The 16,542-nt window shown below is 45.0% G+C and overlaps 1 protein-coding gene across 1 annotated transcript in view; it reads left to right on the top strand.

Annotated features, from left to right (window-relative positions):
* The window catches only part of FNDC3A (fibronectin type III domain containing 3A), a 103,209-nt gene that overhangs the window by 20,017 nt on the left and 66,650 nt on the right, over positions 1–16,542 (top strand). The window contains exons 3-4 of the mRNA XM_015414707.1: positions 4,584–4,660; positions 6,902–7,139. Coding sequence (XP_015270193.1) covers positions 4,584–4,660; positions 6,902–7,139 — 315 coding nt within the window. The remainder of the gene's footprint in view (positions 1–4,583; positions 4,661–6,901; positions 7,140–16,542) is intronic.

Raw genomic sequence — 16,542 nt, forward strand, 5'->3', positions numbered from 1 at the left:
ATGCTGGGGAGGAGGCGCCGGGGGGGGGGCCTCTGCAACTTACCTGGCTGCTTCTTGCTCCTCATGGCCCGACTGAGGGCTGCTGGGAGCAGGGGTCAGGGCTTGTTGCATGTGCCCGCCCCCTGAGCTCTTTACTGCCGGAGCTCCGCTCCTGTGCGCTCCTGCAGGAAATGACCCCTGGCTAATAGTATATAGACAAGTGGGGGCCCACTACAAACTTGTGAGGAGGAGGCATTCCACCACCGTTGTTCCTTCCCTTTCTCCCTTCTTTCCCTTTCTTTTTCTCCCCAAGCCAATCCCACACCTTTCTGTCTCCCCTCATGCCAATACCCCACTTTTTGTTTTTCTCTCCCCCAAGACAATCCCCCTTCTTTCTTTCCCCCAAGCCAATCTCTCTCTCTCTCCCCCCTCCCTCTCTCTCTCTCTGTGGCTCCACCTCCTGTGGCAGCCATTTTGTAGTTGCACCCACCAGCCTGTGTTAGAATTCCAAAGGTGCCCAAAGGCTCAAAAAGGTTGGGGACCCCTCATCTAGCCTATGAAAAGTTATGCCACAATAAATTAAAGTGAGTACCAATTTGTTGGTATTTTTGGCAATAGAACAACCTTGTGGACTAGGGTTGCCAGGTCCCCTCCGCACTTCATCAGAGGGATTCGGGGGGGGGTGTTCTGGGGGTAGGGGGGGATGCCCCCAAGCCCCGCCCCCAAGAGCAACCACACACCAGCCACCCCCCTCCCTCCCCTCCTACCCGATTTAACGGGAAATCAGCCCCACACACCACGGCCCCCACCCCATTCACAAAAAGACCCTTTAAATAATCTTTTTTATGAGTGGAGCCTGTGCCCGTAACCCCCCCCCTTCCCTCCCTCCTGCTGGATCTAAAGGGCCCTCCAGCTGATCAGTGGGGTCATGTGGTCCCTGCTGACCAGCTGAAGCCCTTTAACTCAGGCGGGAGGAGAGGGAGAGGGGTGGCTGGATGGATGCTCACTCTCAGGGGCAGGGCTGGGGGCAGGGCTTCCCCCACCCACCAGCTCAGCGGGGGCAGATTGAAGTCCCCAGAAGCGGGGGGAACCCTGCCCAGACTTGGGGGCTGGCAACCCTATTGTGGACTGTACTATTGTGTATAGCTTGTACTGTCTGTTTGCTGTGAGTTGGATCCTACCTTGTAATCTTTGCACCATTTATTTATTTGTTTGTTTGGCTGATTTATAGACTGCCCTCCCCTGTGTGTAGGGCTCAGGGTGGTGAACAACGTATTCAATAAATACATTTATAAATCAGATTTAAACAGTTAAAACAATAAATTATATAACTTCAGATAACATCTATAACCAGTTCAGATGGCACTTAAAGGACCAATTTATGTCCTTACTCCATGACGGGAGAGGAGAGATGGAGGAGGCCAGGTTTGATGGGAAACCGTTGCTGTCCTCCACCTAGGGTTGCCAAGTCCTTACCTTATGAAGAGCTGGAGAGTCCAGTGCTGGTCCAGGAGTCCATGTGTGCGCGCGAAGCGCACACGCGCTGCAATTACATCACCTGGAAGTGACGCAATCATGTTGGGCACGTTGGGGGCGGGGCCACAATCATCCGAGTTTTCCCTTGGATTATTGTGTCCCCCGCCCCCAACGTGCCCGACACAATTACATCACCTCCGGGTGATGTGCTGACGCGGAGCATGTCGCGTGCTTTGGGGGTAGGGTTCCCCCCGGGGCCCAATCTGCCGGCGGCGGGTAACGGGCCTCTCGGGCAGGGGTTTCCCTGCCCCCCGGGGGGACTTGGCAAGCCTACCTCCACCAAAGGCCTGGCGGAACATCTCTGTCTTACAGGCCCTGCAGAACTGCACTAGGTCCCGCAGAGCATGGATGTCATTAGAGTCCCACCAGGCCGGAGCTGGATATCCTTTGGGCCTGGGATCACCAGGAGGCTCTTTTTCCCAGAGCGGAATGTCAGGTTAATACTTATCCTCTGTTTCAAGCGCTGTTCAGATTTCTGTTTGGTTTCGGATTTCTGCAATCCCAATCCTATTGCAATGTTTATTGTTCTTTCATGTTGTTGTTTGTATTGACTTACTCTGCATCATCTGTCTCCAGTCCCACTGAATAAAGTGGATTCTAAGTAGCATGAATAAAATAAAATAAAATAAAAATAGACTGGAGGGTGAAGCACCAGTTAAGGGAGGGGTAACTGAACAGACACTTTTAAACAAAGTTTAATCGTGCATCAATATGTTCCAGTATATCACTTTTCATTGAAGATATAAGGTCAATAAGCTTTTCATTTTGTGGTTGTGTCGCACTTTCTTCCATATGTTCTATTGGGGCAGCCAATTTTTTTTCCAAAGTGATCTGTGAGACTGCTTCTGTTTTGTTTGAAGAAGCCTTTATATCAGTTATTTTAACGTTTTTGGGTGCATTTTTTCTCAGCGCCCAAATTTTTCATACCTGTTTAACTTTAAATCGTGATGTCAGGAGCAGCTGCTATAATCATCGGGGGTATAGGGTACGGAGCACTATCACCGCACGCCTGCCATCTTCGTTGCATGGGATAGAGCAGGTAGAGAAAGAAGTACTTTTCTCCCTTTCTCACAATACAAGAACTCATGGGCACTCCATGAAATTGCTGAGCAGTCAGGTTAGAATGGATAAAAGGAAGTCCTTCACCCAGAGAGTGATTAACACTTGGAATTCACTGACACAGGAGGTGGCGGTGGCTACAAGCATGGACGGTTTCAAGCGGGAATTAGATAAGCATATGGAGCAGACGTCCATCAGTGGCTATTAGCCACAAGGTATAGATAGGAATTCTCTGTCTGGGGCAAGTGATGCTCTGCATTCTTGGTGCTTGGGGTGGGGGGCAACAGTGGGAGGGCTTCTAGTGTCCTGGCCCCACTGATGGACCTCCTGATGGGACCGGGTATTTTTGGCCACTGTGTGAAAGAGTGTTGGACAGGATGGGACATTAGGCTGATCCAAAATAGGCTTCTCTTATGTTCTTATGTTGGCTGACGCCATGCTCCCTTAAAGAAAGTTAATGGAACTGATTTTCAAGACTAATAATAATGTTTGTTTGGCTTTATTCTATAGGAATAGTATTATATTCTTTTAGAACAAAAATGTGCATGTTGATAACATTTTTAATTTATTTAGAAAGCGTATATGCTCTCTCTCCAGAGACCAGCTCTTGTGATGGCGCACAAAGTAAAAGCAATACCATGAAAGCATAAAAGAACAATATGAGAAATGATGAACAAAACAAGCCAGGGGCATAAAAACATTCAGCATTCTAACATTATATGATAAAACAGTCCTCCAGCTAGAAGCAGACCACAGATAGCTGAAGAAGATGGAACCCCTCAGTTAAAAGCCCTGGGTAAAAAAGAATATCTTACTAAAGGACAGTCAGGTAGATGCCAGGTGAGCCATTAGGATGAAGGCATTCAAAAGGTGAGGGGCCACCACTGAAAAGACCCCCATCGCTGGTCACCACCTGTCTCGCCTCTGCAGGTGTGGGCACAGAGACCAAGGAGGGGGAAGAGGGTCTTCATTGGTGGGCTGGACAGTGTGGGAATAGGCGGGCTCTCAGGCACCCTGGACCCAAACCAGTTAGGTCCTTGAAGGTAAGACCCAGGACTTTGAATGATGCCTAGAAACATGTGACAGTTTATGGTTTAATTTAAAAGAATAACGTGCATGTTTTTTTTTAAAAAAGAAGAAGACATGATAGAGTTCGTGTTCTTGAACATCTGTCGTGCATTAAAAGTTGTCAATGGGAAGGAAAGACGACGTGAAACGTTTACAAATAAAGATGACTACAAAACTGAGGAAGGATGAATGTTACAGAAATAGAACTGGATCTGTGGGAAAGCTGTGAAAATCTGTTTGTATGGAGACTTTTTGAGAGTCTGTCTTTCAGGATAGTTATGAGAAATTCTTCCCGTACAGAAGATTGGATTAAAATACTTTTGAGGCTATTTCTACCTTTGTAATTCCATGAGTTTGTGAGACTTTCCAAAGTATCGATTCAGGTGGGAAGTAGTGTTTGTCAGAAGCAGCAGAACAAAGAAGAGAAGAGAAGAGATTGGATTTATACCCCGCCCTTCACTCAGAGTCTCAGAGCAGTTTATAATCTCCTTTCCCTTCCCTTCCCCACAACGGACACCCTGTGAGGTGGGTGGGGCTGAGAGAGCTCTGAGAGAAGTGCCCTTTCAAGGACAGCTCAGACAGAACTATGGCTTGCCCAAGGTCATCCAGCAGCTGCAAGTGGAGTGGGGACTCAAACCCGGTTCTCCCAGATTAGAGTCCAGTTTGAGTCCAGTGACACCTTTAAGACCAACATTATCATTATTGATTCTGTCTGTTAAAATGTGCAGCTTGTGTTTTGCAGTAAGAGGAAGCCATTCAGTTGGAAAGTAACTGTAGTTATATTCTGCATTAAATTAATAGTAACTGTCACTAGAATTCCCCTTGTATCTCAGTTCTACTGGATTAACCTGCATCTGTCTTCTAAGAAATAATACAGTTCAGAGATCTCAACACATTTGTGATAATAACGTGGTGCGAAAATCTTTCTGTAACACCTTTAGGTCCTGCCCAGGTGCCGATGATGTCACACAACGGTTCTGTGCCTCCTATTTTTGTGCCTCCTGGATACGCCCCACAGGTACGTCTTTCCGTGCGGTTCTTTTTGGCTCCATGTGTTTAAAAACTCTTTTAGACTACCCTATGCATGAAGTTAAGGAGCTGCGGTGGCTCAAGTGGTTAAGACACTGAACTGCAGGCTATGGAAGGTCAGTAGTTCAGCAGTTCGAGACCCGGGTGCCACATGACGGAGTGAGCTCCCATCTCTACTTCTAGCTCCTGCCAACCTAGCAGTTCGAAAGCAAGAAATTGCAAGTAGATAAATAGGTACGACTTCGGTGGAAAGGTAACAGCGTTCCGTGCGCCTTGGTGTTTGGTCATGCAGGCCACATGACCACAGAAACGTCTTTGGACAGCACTGGCTCTTCGGCTTTGAAACGGAGATGAGCACCGCAATCCTAGAGTCGGATTCGACTGGCTTTCGAGCAAGGGAACCTTTACCTTTATGCATGAAGTTACCAGACTCTCATATCCCAGACTAGCTTGATCTCATCAGAACTTGGAAGCTAAACATGGTTGGACACGATTAGTACTTGGATGGGAGGCCACCAAAAAAGGCTGGGGTGGTTACACAGAGTCAGGCAACGGCAAACCACCTCTGTTCATCTCTTTGCCTTGAAAACCCCATGGTGGTTGGGGTTTTTTTTTTTGCCATAAGTTGGTTACAACTGGACGACACACTTTACCTTTATACACAAAGTTGAAATTGTGTTAAAAACACAGCAGACAGGGGGAAGTTAGTCATTACCCACCAGCTGAAACTTCCCTCCTAGTGCCATACATTAATGAAGAAGAAAAACGTTAGGAATGCTAGATTGTATTGAAATGAACTTAACAACGTAGTTATACAAGTTGTAGAGTTATGCATAAAATCAAAAACGCGGTGGTTGTTCCTAACGCATACAGTGTTCTTCCTGCAAAGTTACAACTTTGTTTCTGTTTGTTAGAATTAAATTCAAAAATTACATTTAAAAAAAAAGAGGAATGCTAGATTTCCCTCACAATATCTATTTCTAATGGGCCTGACTGTGATGTGGGAACACTTTAAAGGTTGCCAGTTAGGGATGGTTTTTAATTTCAGGGGTTAAAGAGGGATTGGGTTTAGAATAAGGTAATGGGAACTGTTATTTCCATTGCTGAGTCATTGGGACAGGGCGGGATAAGAAACTGAAATAACTAAATGCATACTTCCTGTCAAATGTTATTTTTTCATTAGGCAACAAAGGTGCTTTATGTTATGCTATGGGAATATGAATACCCACACCATAACACCATTCATATTACAAAGAGGATAGTCCTCTATGGGCGTTTCCACCTTCTAATTTCCCTCACTCATAAGTTCCTGTTTCTTGGGAGGGGGCAGTTCTGTTCGGCATGTGTTTGCTCCCTCTAGTGGTTGATTCAATATCACATGGGTTTATGTCCAGTTTAAAAACCTACAGTTTAAATCTGCAGGGAATTATGCTGGACATAAACCTGTGTGATATTGAATCGACCACTAGAGGGAGCAAACCGAGCAGAACAGGAAAAAACAACAACCCCGAAAGCAACTTACAAGAGAGGAAAATGAGAATGCAGAAAAGCCCTATGTTACAATTTCTTATTGTTAGAATTGTAATTTCTAATTGTGAAGTCTATAGCAGGGTTTTTTCTTGCCAGAAAACCATGTACTGTGTTTAGGGTTGCCAGGTCTCCTTGTTCCTCTAGTGGGGGGATTTGGGGGGCATTCCAGGGGTGGGTGGGGACATGCTATGACATCCCTGATGCTATGACATCACCCAGAAGAGACATCATCGTGTCGGGGATGTTGCACAGGGACGCTCTGGTATTTGGGTGAAACTCTATGGTTTCCCCCCCAAAAAACCCATAGAGTTTTCCTAAATACCAGAGCATCCCCCACGATGCCCTGACATGATGATGTCACTTCCAGGTGATGTCATCGCATTGGGGACATCACACAGTAACACCCCTGTTTAGGGGAGGGGATCCCCCCACCTGCCAGCTGGTCCGCAGAGGAGGGAAGCCCCCGAAACCACGGGATCCACCACCCAGACCTGGGGGCTGGCAACGCTAACTGTGTCGGCTTTAATCCACGTCTGGCTGTCTTGTTGCTTTTATGCTATTTACACCACAGAACTCAGTTTTATCTTAAAGGGTTCTGAGATAGACATATTATCTCAAAGCTCACTCTGTGGAAACCGAGTTATTAATTTTTCAGGTTCCAATTCTGTCTTTGAAAAGTGTGTCTTCCCTTGGGACCTAGGTTATTGAAGACAACGGCGTTCAGCGGGTCATAGTGCTTCCCCAGACATCAGAGTTTCCTTCTGGGAATCAAGCGGTGATACAGCAGCCCCCCCTCCCTCCCTTGCCCGGCTTCATCCCTCTTCCAGCCATGATCCCCTCTTCACTTCATCGTCTGTACTCACCAATAACTGGATCTGGCGATAGGACAACCCAGTTTATCCCGCAGTATCACATTACCCAGGTATACGGTGATTCAGGTCAGTAATTTTTTTGTTCTTCTGTGCATCAGTTCCAACTTTAAATCCAGCCTTTAATTACAGCTCAGAAATACCAAAATACTTCTTTACTACATAAAATCAGGGCTCTTTTTGTAGAAAAAGCCCAGCAGGAACTCATTAGCATAATAGGCCACACCCAACAGCAGAAACTCATTAGCATATGAGGCCACACCCCTGACAGCACAGCTCATTACCACATTAGGCCGCACCCCCATGTTACCAGAAGTGTGGTTATCCAGCCACACCCACCTTTTGCTTGTTATTCTGTTTACCTTGTTTGTTGTCAAAACCCAGGGCTTTTTTGTAGCAGGAACTCCCTTGCATGTTAGGCCACACACCCCTAATGTAGCCAATCCTAATGAGTTTCTGCTGTTGGGTGTGGCCTGTTATGCTAATGAGTTCCTGCTGGGTGTGGCCAACTTGGGAGCCAGCCGGAACTCCGTTCCTGTGCGTTCCTGCCCAAAAATAGCCCTGCATAAAATACCAACAATAGAGAATTCTGTCTTTTCACAGGAGTGTGCAAAATCAAATTCACAGTGGTATGATGTGTTATTTTTTTACAAAATGATTCAAATTCTTTCGACTTGAATGTCGTAGCAGAAATCAACCCAATATTGGTTTCCATGGGGAATTCCCAGGGGTGGCTTCCCCACTACTAACCAAATGCGACTAAATTCTCAGGGATTGCTCCTACACCCCATAAGAACATAAGAGAAGCCGATGTTGGATCAGGCCAATGGCCCATCCAGTCCAACACTCTGTCACACAGTGGCCAAAAATACCCGGTCCCATCAGAAGGTCCACCAGTGGGGCCAGGACACTAGAAGCCCTCCCACTGTTGCCCCACCCCCAGCATCAAGAATACAGAGCATCACTTGCCCCAGACTGAGAGTTCCTATCTATACCTTGTGGCTAATAGCCACCGATGGGCCTCTGCTCCATATGTTTATCTAATTTCCTCTTGAAGCCGTCCATGCTTGTAGCTGCCACCACCTCCTGTGGCAGTGAATTCCATGTGTTAATCACTCTTTGGGTGAAGAAGGACTTCCTTTCATCCGTTCTAACCCAACTGCTCAGCAATTTCATTGAGTGCCCACAAGTTCTTGTATTGTAAGAAAGGAAGAAAAGTACCTCTTTCTCTACCTGCTCTATCCCATGCATAATCTTGTAAAGCTCTATCACGTCACCCCTCAGCCGTCATTTCTCCACGCTAAAGAGCCCCAAGCGCTTTAACCTTTCTTCATAGGGAAAGTGTTCCAACCCTTTTATCATTCTAGTTGCCCTTTTCTGCACTTTTCCCTAGTCCACTCTTCCCAATATCACCCAGATAGAAGGAACCATGCCCTTTCTATAAACCGGGGGTCCCCAAAGTGATGCTCATTGGGGGGCGATGTCCTGGTTGGGGGCCAAAACTTTATGGTAGAAGCTAATTTTACCATAGAGTTTTGCCCCAAAACAGAGTGTCACCCCCCCAACATGCCTACATCAGTCCCAGGTCACGCAGGGATGTTACGTTAATTTCTGGTGTTCCTCCCGGGTTGTCCCTAAAAGACTAATAACATCTATTTCAACATGATTTTGTGAGTCACAGCTCAGTTCCTCAGATATGTGAAGGGAAGCTCAGAATGGGAATTCTTCCATGAAAATGACAGAAAGGGGGAAGGCGGGAGCAGAGGCAGCGAGAGTGTAGGGTTAAGGCTGAGGGTCCTCCTCCAGGCACGTAGACTGGGGTTCCACACTTGAGTTCAATAAACAAGGCAGCTGTTTATTATCCACGCAAAATAAAGCAGTATCGCTCCAAAAATGGATAACAAAAGCAAAAAAAAATAAGAGTTGGCGAAACAACTAACGCCTAAAATCAGCTAGCTCTCACTGTGTTAAAATGTCATAGTCCAAAGGGAGCAGAAGGGCAGTGTCCTCCCTAAAATAACAAGCCTCCCCCCAAGGTATTTCTCCCCCCCTCCTTTATCCTGCCGAGGGGCAGTCATAACAAGCTGCCGAGCCGTATATCCAGTCCAGCTGTTGATTAAGATAGTTTAGGCGTCGGGCTCCTAGTGAGACGAAAAGCAGCCGTTCCTGTAACAACTTACAAGGTCAGGCCTCCCCCTCTACTCTTCACTTAGTTCTTCAGGGTTGCAGTTTTGCCGCTGAGTTGGTCTCTTCCCTAACAAAGAGGTTTGTTGCGAATCCCATCATCAGGGCCAGTTCCAGGCAGGGAGTTCCCGGGCCCTTCGGACCACCACCAGGCCCCCACATGTGACCTTGTCCTCCCCCACCCACCTCCCTGTGTGTCCTTCTGTTGCCCAGTTGTGCCCTCCCTTCACTACCCGAAGGAGTCTCAGATCAGCTTGCAATCCCTTTCCCTTCCCATTCCTCATAACAGACACCCTGTGAGCTATGTGGGGCTGAGAGAGCTCTCTCTCGAGAACTGCTCCTGAGAGAACAGCTCTGAAAGAACTTGTGATTGACCCAAGGTCACACCGGCAGCTGCATGTGGAGGAGTGGGGAATCAAACCTGGTTCTCCCAGATTAGAGTCCGCGCTCCTAACCACTACACCAAACTGGCTCTCATCCAACAGTATATCATAATGAGGTCTTATGTCCAGGGGATAGTTCGTAGAAAAAGAGGTGCAGAAGCTCATTAGCATAACTCATTAGCATGACTTATTTGCATATGCCACACCCCCTGACATCACCGGAAGTGTGTCAGAAGGCAACACCCACCGCTCAGGCTCCACTGGACTGTTTTGGATTGCTAGCTATTGGGGAGGGGATGTGCAGATCTGTCCTCACAGAGGAGGGAGAGCTTGTACCTGAATAAAACTTGATCTTAAAGGTGCCACTGGACTGTTTTGGACCAGGGGGCCGGGGGGGGGGGCTCTGCAGCTTACCTGACTGTGTCTTGCTCTGACTGAGGGCTGCTGGAAGCAGGGGGTGGGGCTTGTTGCATGTGCCTGCCCCCTGGGCTCTTTACTGCCGGAGCTCCGCTCCTGTACACTCCAGCAGGAAATGACCCCTGCTTATGTCAGATGAAACACTGAAGGCAATCAACAGCCAAAGAGGCTCAACATCTAACTGATGAGAGGGTGGGCCAAGTGTCCCTAAGTGAGAGCATTCTCTTAAGCCTTTCTTCCCCAGATCCTCTTGCATGCAGAGTTATAATATCCAACACCCCTTCTTAACATCACATGCAAGAGTTCTCATCTTGTCTCTTAGGGTGATTTCCCACAAGCGCTGCTCCGCGCTCACTCCTCCCTTTTGCCCCGATGGTACGTGTCAATTTCACACAAGCTGCTGTGCGGCCGCATTTTGCCCCGCAGCTTCATGCGATTCCCCCCGCGTCTATTCAATCCTCAAAAAACAGGATTGAGTAGACGCGGGGGAAATTGCACGAAGCTGTGAGACAAAATGCGGTCGCGCAGCAGCTTGTGTGAAATTGACACGTACCATCGGGCCAAAGAGAGGAGTGAGCGCGGAGCAGCTTTTGTGGGAAATCAACCATAGTCTTTCAGATCTGTCTCTTGATAGGGGCTTGGTCGGGATGCCGGCCGCCATCTCTTCTGTTGAATAGGACTCTCTAGTGTGCCCTTCTCAGTTAGGGCACCCACTAAGTGAAACTTCACACCAGTGTGCTTAGTGTGTGCAGCCATTTTTTCCTGATTGAGAAATCTTACTGCAGCTCTGGCGGTCTTCTTCAAGTTGAATTGGGTTTTGCTCATCAACTCCAGAGTCCTTTAGTAACTGGTCCAGCTGCCACAAATCTCTGCATGCTTCAGCAGATGCTATAGATTCGGGGCACGATCACACCACAACATCTAGGAAGCATAGCGCACCCGTGGCCAACCCGTGGTGTGCCACTGAAGATGCGCGGTTAAAAAGTACCTGCAAAGATCTACTAGCAAATGGTTTGCCACGGGCTGCAGACGGACTCATTCGGCGTGATCGTGCCGGTGTGCGCCTATTCCCTCTGGCCATCCTCTTTGCAGCGCGCTGAAGGACGAAACCCCGGTGCGCCACCGTCGTGTCTGATCGCATAATGGCGGATCAGAATGCGATGGCGCAAATAGCCATGCCTCCTTCCCGCGTTTTCCGACACGTGTGGCTGGGGCCCATATTTTGCTTTCTACTGGCCCAGGACATTGGTCCACTTCCATAGAGGAACAAGTACCCACTTGTGAATTTATAGTCTAAGCTATCTCCTGCCCAAACTGCATCTGTGTAACCAACTAATTTGGGATTGCTTTTAGATACCAAGCCACCCTTTTTGCTGCAACCCACTCTTCCTTGCTAGGTGCACTTGTCTTTCTATTACGGATCCCATCACTGGTTGCAGTATCGGGTCTGCTAGTGGTGCTTAGCTATAGAAGTTTTCCTATGATGTTTCTGTACTAATTGGCTTTAGCTAGAGGCTCCCTTATTTTTGTGTTCTTAAGAAAGTCAGTTTCCATAGGTGTTGCCACTGTTTCGGCATTTTCTAGACCTACAATCTGTAGGAGTTTTATTATTTTCTGTCTCTGGTTTAGGAAAAATTAACCAGCTTCCTCTCTTTCAATTTGTATGCCCAGGTAGTAAGAAACATCCCCAAGTTCCTTAATTTCTGCTTCTCCGTTTAGGCATTCTACCACACTGTTATAGTCCATTTGCCTGTGATAACCCAGAATCCCTTACTTCAAAATCATATCCCACAAATACACTTTCTCTGGTTTTTGGATCTAGTTTTTTGTCTTTTCTCTTTGGGTTCAAACATGAAGGCCTTGCTGCCAAATACTCTAATGTGTCCCGTGTCTGGCACCTTGCCATGCCATATTTGGTAAGGTGTACGTGTGCTGCCTTCGGTAGGCAGTCTGTTCTGGAGATAATTTGCATCAGGATTGCTTCGGTGCACCATTTATTGGGTAGGCCTGCATCCATGAGCATGCATTTGCTCATCTCCAGTAAAGATCTCGGTTTCCTTTCAGCAGGTGTGAAGCTCCCGACTACCTGGGTAGGATGCCTTCCTCTGCCAAGAGGATTTTTGTGTGATGTGATACAAACTCACCACCATTATCCATCTGTAGCATTTGAGGCTTTCTTCCAAACTTGTTAGAAACCATAGCGATGTATCTCTTGAGATATTTGTGAACTTCACTCTTTTGCCTCAGCAGGTATGCAACTGAGTACTTTCAGAAATCATTCAGGAGGATTAAAAGATATCTATTTCCATCATTTGAAGTTACATGTATTTGTCCAAGGACATCACTATGAGTTAGTTCTAATGGCTTGCTAGTACATTTCTCAGTTCTGAGTGGAAATGAGGGTCTAACTCCTTTTGCTCTGATACAATACGCGCATTTGCTTATGTCATTGATGTCACATGGCGTTAATGACTTTGACGAAGTTCTTGTTCTGAAGGTCTGGGATTAGCTTTGGATTATGATGTCGTAGGCGTCTGTGCCACAGTTCCAGGCTCTCTTTATCTTTCCTTTTATGTGCCAGATGTACCTGTTCACCTGCAAGACTCAGTTCATATGCTTTCCCCTTTTGGTTACCTGGTGCATATACAACATTGTCTTTCCTAAAAGTACATTTCTTATTTCCAAAACAGATGTCAAAGCCTTTGTTGTCTAATGTAGACACACTTAATAAATTACAGCTTAATTCAGGTACGTAGAGGACATCTCCAACTTCATTTAGGACATTTTTGTGAGTTGTGCTACAGCATAAAGTGCCAGTACCTATGCGTTGAATCTGTATGCATTCACCATTAGCAATCTTTATTTCTCCTTTCTTGCTTTGATTAAGTTCATCAACGAAATGTGTGCTGTGACTAGATATTCTACCATCTATTAGCTACTTATTCTCTTTTGATTCTGATTCAGCAGCAGCATCATAAATAAGGCTTTTATGGTCAATTAGTAAAAAACTTTTTTCCTTTGTGTGCTGCATTAGAACCATCATACTTTTGATTTTTCAAATTGCCTCTCTGTCTGTTTATAGCCTGTGTGCTGTTCCTGTGTGTCTTAGAAAAATTACTAGCAGCTGGTGGCTCTCTACAGTCTTTTGCAAAGTAGCCCCTTTTGTTGCAATTAAAACAACACAGTGATTGGGTTTTCTCCCTTTCGCTGTGTGGGACTTGCTCTTTCAAATTCTTTCTAGAAATATAACTTGAGCCATTTGGTGATTTCAGCTTCAATAAGCCATTTTGAGCATTTCTCCTGCAATTCTTATAGAGCCTGATTGAAAGCTTTTGCATCTTTCTTTTGGCTTGGACTCTGCACACTCATAAATGCAGAAAAGTCTTCTCCCAAAGTCCCAAGCATAAAATTTGCCTTTTGTTCGTTAGACTACAGCCACAGATTGGTACATTTTCAAACACCTGCCTCAGTTCAGACATATATTTTTCACAATTTTCTCTGTTATACAACCTTGTTTTGCAAAGTTTTCTTATCCATACTCCTTGTGATTTAATATTAGGGAACCCAAAAGACTCTTCTAGCCTCTTAAGCATTTCTTTTGCTGTCTGGGAATTTTCAGACATCAAAGTCTCACTGTCATCTAATGATCCCATAACAATGTTCTTGGCCATCCCATTTTTTATTATCCAAGAGTCAAATTCCTTACCTTTCTCTGTTGGTTTTTCTTCCTGTAGGATTACTGCAGCTCCATTTGCTTCAAGGAATATATGAAACATTTTAAGCCAGCTTCTATAGTTAAGTTTTAGGATCTCCAAATATCTGCTTGATTCAGCCATCCTTATCACAGTAATGTGGAGAAAAACAATGACGAATTTTTAAAGATTAAAAAAAAACATCAAGGGGATCTGCTAATCAAAGACTTTAAGGCTTTTTTAAACATTAAGCTTAATCCAAGCTTCTGATATACTCTGGGCCCATAACCTATTGGGTTAAATGTAAAAAAAATAATTTGACTTGGAAGCACAGAAAAACTGATGAGAGGGTAAGGCCAACTGCCAAGTGTATCCGAGTGAGAGAATTCTCTTAACCCCTTCCCCCCAAAATCCTCTTGCATGCAGAGTTACGATATCCAACAGAATGTACCCTGCAACACAGGAACCAGTCTGAGCAATGCTCTCATCCAGCCAATAGGAGCTGTGGACTGGGAAGGAAGAGTTAAAGTCTGACAAGGCAAGGTTTAGTCCATTTAGGGTTTGAGGGTGGAGAAACAGAGGTTGGACGCTGTGAGTAAGGGAGAAGGGTCAAAGGGTCAGCTTAACTGGAGTATAAATTAAAGATCTGTGGGGAAATCAGATCTTTGGTTAAGTTCCCTTGTCTGGATAACTGAGCATAACAAGGTATTCCAGTATTCCAGTGGGATTCACTGAGTCTGAGGTGAAGCAAAGTTGCAGCAGAGGACTGTATTTTTATGCAATAAATTTGCCTGAGAGTTTTTCTCGGGCACAAACTGTTTAAAACCTAACACCCCACAACACCTGATTGTTTGTATTTATCTCATTTGTGTATTTCTTCCTGAATCATTTTTTTCCTTTGCTCACCTTTAAAAAGCAAAACTACTTGTTCTTGTCAGTCTGCCTCATTAACCCTCAGTTATTGATCCAGGTTTTCACCCAGGCCCTAGATTCTATCCCATCAATCCTTTTTCAGTCCTGGTGGAAACCTCAATGTAGTGGGGCAGTCATGGAATTGTGACAGGAAAAATCCTGTGTGGTGGTATCTAGCTCCCAGGAAATTCATCACATCCACCATTTTGTCCCAATAACGTTCTGTTTTCTTGTTCCACTCCAATCATCTTCATGGAGCTGAACCCAAGTATTAATTAGAGAAGACACAGGTCCAGTCTGCATTGGTCTTTTCCGCCGCTCAAGACGCTGTAAGCGAAAAGCAGACAACTGGAACCGAATTCTTTCCCTCCCCGCTCAGTTGTCTGTGTGTTTAAAAGCAACCAGGGAACATTTTTCTGCGATCATATTTTTTTTGCTGGTGAATTAGACGCACACCCACCCAGCTTGTTCAGTTTCGTGCCCCCCTCTGCCCCCCCACCAGGTTACCCCCCCCACCTTACTTTCTGCAGGGGAGTTGTGAATGCCATATCCTCCCCGCAGTGTAGTGCCCTACTGGCGCCCCGGGAGGCCTCCCCCCTCTTGCGTGCGCTCTTCCTCCTGCGCCCCCGCGGTTGCCATGGTGAGGACTGATGCAGACAGCTAGCCTTTGTTCCGAGCCAGAATGGGAGGGAAAGGGGAACAGAGTACAGTGGTGTCGCAGCAGACTGCTTTACACAGCAGATGCAGATTCAGCCGCAGAGTAGAGTCTGCACTCTCTCTTTTTTAGAACCCATTAGGTACACTTTTATTATTTTTCATATTATACACAAACAAACATGCCTACAACATATAACAAACATCCACTAACATACATAAAACATACAGAGAGATCAGTATATTATCTTATACTCTATTGCCATATTTTAAAACATTTTTAATCGCTTTCTATAAGTTTGCTCAAGTTTCTGTATACTCTTATTTTTTTACCATAGTTTCTATTTAACTAAAAGAGATTAATAAATACCAAAAACGTCATTACTTTAAACTATGCATTTGTATTGTACCAGTCATACAGTTTTTTCCACGTCTTTTGAAATGTTAACTCTCATCAACGATGACAGTTTGTCGTTTTCAGCCGTCTCCAAAAGTTTATTCACATATTCTTGCTTCTTTGGCACTTCCATTTGTTTCCAATATTTTGCATATAATATTCTTGCTGCTGTAGATAGATGTAGTATCAAATATCTATCACCTTTATCAAAATCCTTTGGAAATATATTTAGTAATAATATTTCCAGCAAAAATGGGATTTTAGTTCTCAATATCTCTTGCATCATCTAGTGGATCCATCTCCAGTATCTCTTTGTTACATCGCAAAGCCTCCACATATGATAAAATGTACCTGTCTTATTTTTACATTTCCAACATTTATCTGAACAATTTTCATTCTGCTTAGCCAGCTTATCTGGTGTAATATACCATCTATAAAACATCTTATACATATTTTCTTTATATGTAGTCATTTTAATGTTTTTAGACCATATCTGGTCCCACTCTCTCCAGGTAATATTATGACCTACATTTTGAGCCCACAAAATCATATTTTGCTTAACTGTTTCATCTAACAACAAATCCTCTACCAAAATTTTATAGATTTTCTTTATCAGTTTTTCATCCGAAAATACAAGTTATTCCTAATTCAGTTAGTCATTAAAACCAGTCTTTTTATCTTTATTATAGATAGATTCTAATTGGGTTTTATTCCACCAAGACAAGTGTTCTGGCAATTTCAAGCAATCTTTCTCATCTAAAATATCTTGATATCTAAGTAGCTCTTCACCCGTAAAGACATTTGGCAAGGTAAATGCTTCCAATGGTACTATA

This window comes from Gekko japonicus, unplaced genomic scaffold, assembly GCF_001447785.1.
Source record: "Gekko japonicus isolate JY-2015 unplaced genomic scaffold, Gekko_japonicus_V1.1 scaffold1311, whole genome shotgun sequence".
NCBI classification, from domain to species: domain Eukaryota; kingdom Metazoa; phylum Chordata; class Lepidosauria; order Squamata; family Gekkonidae; genus Gekko; species Gekko japonicus.